At 45.2% G+C, this 9,481-nt stretch overlaps 1 protein-coding gene across 1 annotated transcript in view; it reads left to right on the top strand.

Annotated features, from left to right (window-relative positions):
- Window positions 1-1,480, top strand: part of Selenbp1 (selenium binding protein 1) — a 12,816-nt gene extending 11,336 nt beyond the window's left edge. The window contains exons 8-10 of the mRNA XM_026784105.1: window positions 545-637; window positions 781-899; window positions 1,108-1,480. Coding sequence (XP_026639906.1) covers window positions 545-637; window positions 781-899; window positions 1,108-1,270 — 375 coding nt within the window. The 3' untranslated portion in view covers window positions 1,271-1,480. The remainder of the gene's footprint in view (window positions 1-544; window positions 638-780; window positions 900-1,107) is intronic.
- The last annotated feature ends 8,001 nt before the right edge of the window (window positions 1,481-9,481 follow it).

Here is a 9,481-nt window from a genome sequence, read left to right as displayed (position 1 = left end):
TCTCTCTCTCTCTCTCTCTCTCTCTCTCTCTGTCACACACACACACACAGACATGCTATCACACACACAGACACACACACACACACGCTAACACACACACGATTCTAATCAAGGAGAACAGCTCTTCTGTAATGTCCACACCTGTATGAGTTACCCTTCTGTGATGAAATACCCCACAGACACAAAGGAGGAAAAGTTTATCCCAGCTCAGACTTTGAGCAGGGACAGAGTACATCGTAGTCAGAAGGTGTGGCGGCAAAGCGGGAGGCAGCTGGTCACATTACCTGTGCGGTCACAGGAGGCAGAGTTGGATGCTGGGACTCAGCTTGTCTTCCCCTTTCCATTTGCTCTGGAATCTGACCCCCTGCTGCTCAGGGTGCCTCTTCCCTCCTGATTAAAACTCTCTGAAATGCCCCACAGACAGACACTCCAGGGCGTGTGTGTCCTTGCTGATTCCCACACCCAGTGAGGTTGATACTGGACATTAATCATCACTGTATCTCTCACTGCTGTCCCCCTTTGTCCTCTGTACCCCTGAACCCAGATCTTCCTTGGGGGAAGCATTGTTAAAGGAGGCCCTGTGGAGGTGCTGGAGGACCAAGAGTTAAAGTGTCAGCCGGAGCCCCTAGTGGTCAAGGTGAGAACATCGCCCTGGCCTCACTGGCCCCTCAGACCCATGCTCAAGGAGAATCTGGGGTGATGCTCTTGGGACCCAGGCAGTGTGCTACCCCCTTAGTCAATCTCTGTGTCACTTGGAGCCTGACCTCTTGTTTCCCCAAGGGAAAACGCATTCCTGGAGGCCCTCAGATGATCCAGCTCAGCTTGGATGGGAAGCGTCTTTACGTCACCTCGTCGCTGTACAGCGCCTGGGACAAGCAGTTTTACCCCGACCTCATCAGGTGAGCAGCAGTGTCCAGGATCACCTCTCCACCAGGCCTCCAGAAGGATTGTGTGGGCTCTGAAGACAACTCAGGAACTCCACCTGTGCCCTACCAGACAGATGGCCCATGTGGGCCCTGCCCATCCCAGGAACCCATTTATCCTCACCAAATCTTGGGGTGGGGGTGCTGGTCACATATCACCTCTCACCCTTTCCTCCTCTTCCAGGGAAGGCTCCGTGATGCTGCAAATTGATGTAGACACTGTAAATGGAGGGCTCAAGTTGAACCCCAACTTTCTGGTGGACTTCGGGAAGGAGCCCCTTGGTCCAGCACTGGCTCATGAGCTTCGGTACCCAGGGGGTGACTGCAGTTCTGACATCTGGATCTGAAGGCTCGCCCCAATGCCCCTCCTCTATGGTTTGAGCCCTCCCTGAGGAGCCTGGCCTCACTCTGCTCACTGAGTGGCCACACTGAGACTAGTGAGATCTACTGAGTAGCATCTTACGACTGTTGCTTGTTGTCACTGTGCTGTTCCTAAATGAGCTCTTGAAGCCCCAAGAAATAAAATGCTGAGCCTGTCCTCAGAGCACTGTCATGGAGGAGGAGGGGTTGAGTCCTCAGCCACGGCCACTTTCTGCATATAGAAGGCTGAAGTAGACCCAGGACGTCGTAGTGACTAGTCTGTGCCAGTGATCCCAACATGATGCCCGAGATGTCGAACATCTCCCCCTTTACGGCCATTGAAACCTAAGGATTGCCACAGGGAACCTGAGATATGTCAATGTTTTTGGGCACATATATACATGTGGTGTATGTATGTGTGCATATCAAGCATATGTGTGGTGTGTATATATATATATGTGTGTGTGGTGTGCATGTTCAAGCACATGAGTGTGGTGTGTATGTGTGTGTGTTTAAGCACATGTTGTGTATGTACATGTAAGCCCCAAACTGACCCTGGGTCTCTTCCCTGTTCACTCTTCACCCTATATATGGAGACAGGATCTCTTGCAGTGAGAATGACAAACCAGCCCACTCCAGGGATTCTGTCTCCATTTCCTACGTGCTGGGCTCACAGGCAGGCCAGCCCCCCTCCCTCCAGTTTTCCCATGGGTTCTGGAGATTAGAACACGGGTCCTCACATAGGGCAAACACTTTACCCTCCAAGCATCTCCCCAGGGCTATGTTCTGTTTTGTATGGTCCTCGGTCTATGCTGTGCTGTATCACCTAACACATGGTTTTTCCCATGAAACTAACAATCTCACGCATCATGTCTTCTTTCCCTATAAAGTCTTTAGACGTTTCCCTTGAACAACCCACCCCAGCACAGCTCTGACTCCCCTTCGCCTCTGTCACCCAGCACTTCCTCTGAAACAGCTCCTCCCCCGAGAGACTCTTACTGTCCCCAGCTGCCTGAACCAACCTCATCACCAACCCGTCATTCTGCTTTGCTTGGACAGATTTCTTATAGAACAGTGAAACCTCCTGAGGTGGGTGGGGGATCCTAAGGGAGGAATACTCAGGAGTTGTTTTGAATTGAACCTTTAATTCCCAGCACAGTTGAATATCAGCATAAAGTATGTCTTGATAGACAAGTTAATCGAGTGTTCATTATGAACCAAGAGTGTCCTGGTTATTGTTCTACTGCTGTCAAGAGACACACTGCCAAGGCCTGCCTGCTGCCAAGTTTTCCCACTGTGATGGTGACGGCTCCTCTCCCTCTGGAACTGTAAGCCCCAAGTAAATTCTCCTTTCTGTACGTTGCCTTGGTTATGGTGTCTTATCACAGCAACAGAACAGTAACTAATACACACTGTCAAGTCCTCTGAGAATCTGTCCTCGGGGGTCACTTAGACTTGAGAAGACCCTCTGCTGTGCTAACCTTCCTTTCCCCAGTTTTTCCATCTATGTGAAGAGAAGCCCGTGCTGCTTGGAAGCAATGAGGAAAATTTCCCTCTGTCTTGATGCTCCTCTTTGTAGACCGTGCACAGGTTATAGTTCACTGGAGGAAGTCTCCATGGCCTCTCAGAACAAAAGAACAGGTGCCTCCTCACAGTTATAGGACAATCCAGGAGATGCCCCTACAGTCCCCTGAAACTTAGTGGACATTAAAAGAATGCCTCTGGCCATGTCCATAGAGGCCTCCAACTATGGTTACTGAAGACACAGAAGGTCAATTCTACCAGTTTGGTATTTTTAATTACTGTGCATTATTTACATAAAGCTTGAGTAATAGCTGAACACTCTTAAATAAAACCTGATTAGATATACAGTTTTGTTCTTTAAGCCAGTCCTTGTGTAAAGATCAACCAGGAACTCTGTTGATTTCTTTTTCTTTCAAAAACCAGCATTATTTATATCAGAGCAGAATGGAACACAATCATACAGAGATACACCAGGGAGCATCCCCAGCTCTCAGCCATGAAGACAACTCCAGAGCAGGGTATAACAGCACACGCCTTTGAACCAGGAGGCAGAGGCAGGTGGATCTCTGTGAGTTTGAGGCCAGCTTGGTCTACAGTGAGTTCAAGGACAGCCAGGGTCACACAGAGAAACCCTGTCTCAAAAGCAAAACAAACAACAGAAATCACATCTACTGATTTAACACAGTTTTCTTTCAGTGTTTTTATCTTTGATCTTAGAAATTTTAATATCATATCCATAAAGCCTTATCTTTTACACACTTTATGTACTGATGTGGGATGCCCTTCTGTATGCTGTAAATATGGTTTATTACTATTGGATAATAAAGAAGCTAATTTTTCCAATAGCCTGGCTGAATATAGCCAGGTGGGAAAGTCAAGCAAAGATAAGTGAAAAAGAAGGCAGAGTCAGTGAGATGCCAGCAGTCACTGGGGAAGCAAGATGCGAAGCAATAAGCAACGTGCCTTGTGGTAAAATATAGAATAATAGAAGTGGATTAATTTCTGTTGTAAGAGCTAGTTAATAATAAGCCTGAACAATAGGCCAAACAGTTTTTAATTAATATTAAGCCTCAGAGTAGCTATTTGGGAACAGGAAGTCAGGAGAGAAACCTCCAGTTGCAAATTGTGCCCTCCTGTGTCATGAATCCATATAACACCCAAAAAGCTTTTTTTTTCCTTTTTTTAAAGAGGGCTTCTAGACCCACAAAAACAGGAGTAAAGCTCAGCTTCTTGTTAGCCACATTTTTTCAAACAGGCTCTGTTTGCTGGCAGTGAACAGATGTAGGCTCCTTTAAGAGACAACTTCCAGGTGTGTGCTGAGGGCAGGGATTGCTTTCCAGAGGTCCTGCTATGGAGCACTTGAATGGGGTTTGTGAGGAGCCTGTCACAAGCTGCTTGATGGCGGCTGACCAACTGCAGCCCTAGAGTTGGGGAGGTGAGCTTGGCCCCCAGAGCTGGCAGTGAACCTCTGCCATGTTGAAAACTCAACATAGTGTGGATTCAACAGTCAAAGTAATTAATGGCTTTGGTCCTAGCCACTACCACTTAGCATTTTAAAAACTGTCCTGGTCAGAAAATGACTACAGATAGGCAATAAAGACAGATTCAGACAAAAAAGAAAAACAAAATGAAAAAAAAACCCAAACCTCTAAATGAATCACAGTGTGTTTTAAAAATGTACGTAGGTTTAAGAATGAAAGAAAATGTGTGTAGGCAATTATAGAAGTAAATAAATAAATAGTTTTAAAAAATAAGCCTTTATGGCCAGGTGGTGGTGAATGCCTCTAATCCCAGCACTAGGGAGGCAGAAGCAGGCGGATCTCTGTGAGTAGAAGGCCAACCTTGGTCTACAGAGTGAGTTCCAGGATAGCCAGGGCTACACAGAGAAACCCTGTCTCGAAAAGCCAAATAATGGTAATAATAATAATAATAATAATAATAATAATAATAATAATAATAATAAAGTCTTTAAAGGGACAATAAAAGTAACATAGAAAAGCCACATAAAGATGGAAAATACACAGAGAGTTTGGATTATGTATACTATTGTGTTTTTTTTGAATTTTTTGACTCTTAATGAGCTAACTACAGAGAGACATTTAATTGTGGGGGCTGCTAAGTTAGAGCAACATAAAGGTATCTTGACTTCAAAATTTGGGTCTAAGAATATGTTGCTTGGAAAAGAGGTTCCTTTTTGAAAAGCTGTGGACTCCTCCCACACTTATATGTACAGTTTGAGCAAGCAAGACCCCCTAAGTGCTCCAATGGGAGCGGAGTGATGACCCAGATGATCCAACATCCACAACAGCTTCAAGGCTGAGATGATGCAGACTCACAGACTACAAGATTTAACCATAGTTCTAAATTTTCTCAGAATCCCCATATGATTACCATGGTCCTTCAGGGTTCCTACTTCACAGAAGAAGCTGCAAACATTCTGCAGGATCCAGAGAAAAATAACTGACAAATTAGGCAGAACAGTCTTTCAAATTTCCTGCTTCACTGAAAAGTCTGTCAGTTACTATAGGCCTGTAGGCTAAAGGTGAATGCCCCAACATTACAAAAGAACTTTGGGTGGCTGTGCAGGCAGCCAGATGTCTCTGTCTATTCTAGAGTTTTAGAAGTTGCTTACAATGCACTTTCTGTTTACTTAAGTAATATCATATCCTTCTTGGGTCTTTGATGAAGTTGAAGACTAGATAGTTATAATTACAGTTTTCCTTACTTATGATAAAAGATAAATTAGATATGAAACTTTATACTTACAAAGATAGGGTAGATGATAGAGTATTTTAATTTTGTCAAATATAAATAAACTAAATATTGAAACTAATTTAGTATAGGAGGTTCTTCTGTCTATGTGTTACTTTCATTGGTTGAATAAAGAAACTGCCTTGGCCTTTTGATAGGGCAGCACTTAGGTAGGTGGAGTAGACAGAACTGAATGCTGGGAAGAAGGGCAGTGTGGCAGATGCCATGAAGCTCCTGCCTGAGACTGACACTGGTTAGAATCTTTCCCGGTAAGTTACGACCTCGTGGTGCTACACAGATTATTAAAAATGGGTTAAATCAAGATGTGAGAGTTAGCCATTAAGAGGCTAGAACTAATGGGCCAGGCAGTGTTTAAATAAATACAGTTTCTGTGTGATTATTTTGGATGTAAGCTAGCAGAGCAGCTGGGACAAACAAGGGGCCCTGCTCACCAACACCACTAATTCTTACTTGATAGCCATTTTGTTATATGTAATTTTACTATGTTAAAGTTAAAACCTTCCTTTTTAATTTGATAAAAAAGGAGGGATGATATGGGATGTCCTTCTGTATGCTATGAATATATTTTATTACCATTGGTTTAAAAAGAAGTTCATTTGGTCAATAACCAGGCAGAATACAGCCGGATAGGAAATCCAAGCAAGGATAAAGTGAAAAAGAAGGCAGAGTCAGGAAGATGCCAGCAGCCACTGGGGAAGCAAGATGGGAGGTAAGAAGCCATGAGCCTTGTGGTAAAATATAAAATAATTGAAATGGTTTAATTTAAGTTGTAAGAGCTAGTTAATGATGAGCCTGAGCAACAGGCCAAACAGTTTCTAACTAATATTAAGCCTCAGAGTGGTTATTTGGGAACTGGCAGGTAGGAAAGCAATCCCCCGCTACAATATACCATTTTGTTAAAAACATTTACCCATCTCAATCTTTATATAAAAATTCCTTTTTACTAGAATATTTTCATTTCTGCATACTTTTAACATTTCTTCTACTTGGTGGTTTTCTTTCCTTTTTAATAGCACAAGACACAGGAACATTATCAAATAAATTTGCTGCTTCTTGTGAGAATTTTCTCCTTGGGGCCAGGGTGGCTATTATCTCTCCTCCTCATAAGGTCCCAAGTACAAACCAATGCTTGATTTCACCAGAGTTCACCCTGGGGAGGCAGTGAGTTTACTGCATTGATGACAGTTTAGGTGGAGGGTTACAGACAGGAGTGTGCATGACCGAAAAGCAGCTGCAGACCTCAGGCAGTTAGGGAAGAATTGCCGACGCCTGGTGGAACACTCAGGTGCGGGTCCAATGGCCTTCCTCACCCCCTTGTTCTATGGAGGAAGGTCAGTAATCAGCAAGCTCAGCTGTTTTGATTTTTAATTTTTTTTATTATTTTTAACTATGTATGTGTGAGCATGTGGCATGAAGATGCCAGAAGAGGCCAGAAACGAGAGATCCCTGGAGTTCGAGTTGCAGACAGCTGTGAGCTGCCTGATGTGGGTGCTGGGAATCGAACCTGGGTCCTCTGGAAGAGCAGTCCTGCTCTTAACCAGAGTCAGCAAGACCATACCTATTCCAACAAGGACATATTTCCTAATTTCAAGTAGCCCCACTCCCTAATGAACAAGAATTCAAATACATGGGGGCTATTATCCCAGGGCAGAAGGCAAGCTCTCTGTCGTCACGCTAATCTCTTTATCAAATGCCCGCCTGTCCACAACCTTTGTCTGCACTTGGAACTGGCCACACCTCTCCTCACCAAGCCACAAGTGAGCATTTCTCCCTTCTTCCTGCTCTGCTCTCCCCACCCCTCACATAAACATGGCTGAGAACTCCGAGTAGTAACTGTGCCGCAGACAAAGAAACACGGCTGAGAACTCCGAGTAGTAACTGTAGCAAACAGTACGCCGTTTTGAAATTTCCTTCATCCAACATTTCGGTCCATTACTTTTGAATCCAGCCTCAGATTTTTAGGACGCGGGCTGGAACACAGCCAGATCCTACGGCAGAGAAAATAAGAATGGCCTCTAACCTACTTCCTACAGAGGCTTTGTTCCCTCCAAAGTCTCAGGAGCACAGCCTCTACTGCCTGCATTTCGACTGGCATTCTCTCTAGACCTGAACCCCACTAGAAGGGCCCATTTACATCCCCCCCCCCTCCCCGCTTACAGCACTCCGGGGCTTCCCGAGCTCACAGCTCCAAACTCTTGTACAGTCCTCCACGAAACAGTTCTCCATGGAGCAAGCATACCTACCTACTGTGAGAGCCAAAGTTACATTTTAAGTTTTAATGACTATGCCTAAGAGTTCCATGAAGCAAAAATGCCTCCGCTCTGCAGCTCCTCGCCCAAGGACAGAAAATTCCTGAAATGCTGGAGGCTGTCGTTTATGGGAGATAACAAGTCACGTGTTTTTCACTCCCCTAAAAAATCTGTTTGGCCCGTCTGCACCGGATGTGCTTGATTACACGAGGGTGGGATGGAGGAAGGGGAAATAAGTCGTGATGTGTCCTTGCCTCTGATTGAACATCATGAGAAATGGGGTGAATTATGTTTTTGACTTCTTAACCCCTGCAAAATGTGACTTGGGCCATTTCCTGGAAACCCAGGTATGGACCTGACCAGAGCCCATCCACCTGGCCAGTGTTTTATTAAAGCTTGCTTCAAATTTAGCTTTCAACTGTGGTAGTGGTCTTACCTTGACCAGTGGGATTAGCAATGCCATGAGGTCAGGAAGCCACAGTAGAGACCCCATTCCCATACTAGTTTTCTGTGTTAGCTACTTTCCTTGATGCTATAGTGAAATACCTCACAAGAAGCAATTTGTGGCTCAGGGCATGCAGCCCACCTTGGTGGGGAAGGCATGGGTGCAGAAGGCCATTGGCTCCTGTCTCAACAGAACGGAAAGCAGAGAAAGGGCAATGGTGGCGCTCAGTTGGCTTCTTTCTCCCTTTTTATTTGGTCCAGGACCCCACCCCCATGGCTGAGCCGAGGCTGCACCCCTAGGTTCTCTCTGGAAGCTCCCACACAGACACAGCCAAAGGACTGCAGCTCTGATGCCCTAGGGGTTTCTTATCTAGCTAAGCAGCAGTCAAAGCAAGTGTCACTCCAGGCATGTCCTTTAGTAGGACAGACTTGGGGACCTGTCACAGCAGAGAGGAGGGAGACTTAGACACCTGAGGAAAGACCTGCAGATAAAGTGCACGGAGAACTGGAAAAGTCACAGCTCAGTGACAGACAACCAAGCATTGCAAGCCAGGGCCTGACACTCACCTGTATTCCCAGGGCTTGGGAAGCTGAGGCAGGAGGATGGTGAGCTCCAGGCTAGCCTAGACTGCATGCCAAAAACAAAAACAAAAAAAACCAAACCAAACCAATAATGATAATAAATTAATAAATATACCTCACAATGTGCTATCACTATAGACCTGTGAAAATGGTTCGGCTAAAAAGGAAAGAAACGAAGCAATAGGTATATTGTGATGGTTAAGGAAAACTCCACTTTGTGCTAGGCCCCCATTCTAAATCCCTGAATTGGGCAAGTGTTGGGAAATGATTGCCTGCCTGCTCTGCCTTCTGTGAATCCACTTTCACTGTGTGCAGGGGAGTGAGGCCATTCCTGTGGAGCTGGAGACGCTACAGAAATGAAGTAATTGTGGTTTTCTCCTTTAAACCTTCACTCACTTCTGGGCGGCACATCTCTGCATTGGATTAGAGACTGTGACCCTGTTCAGCAGTTTTAATAAATCTAGCTAACTATAATTTAAACTGAGTCTGGGGGGCCTTTTCACAGTGGTCTCAAACTCCATAATATCTCAGTGGTAGAATGCGTGTAAGACCCTGGCTTCAATTCCCAGCACTAAAATGATGATGATAAAGAGGAAGAGGAGGAGGAGGAAGAGGAGGAGGAGGAGG

The sequence above is a fragment of the Microtus ochrogaster genome, chromosome 21 (genome assembly GCF_000317375.1).
Source record: "Microtus ochrogaster isolate Prairie Vole_2 chromosome 21, MicOch1.0, whole genome shotgun sequence".
In the NCBI taxonomy this organism is placed as follows: domain Eukaryota; kingdom Metazoa; phylum Chordata; class Mammalia; order Rodentia; family Cricetidae; genus Microtus; species Microtus ochrogaster.
Note: the sequence above shows the minus strand (reverse complement) of the source record. Positions and strands in the feature narration are given on the sequence as shown.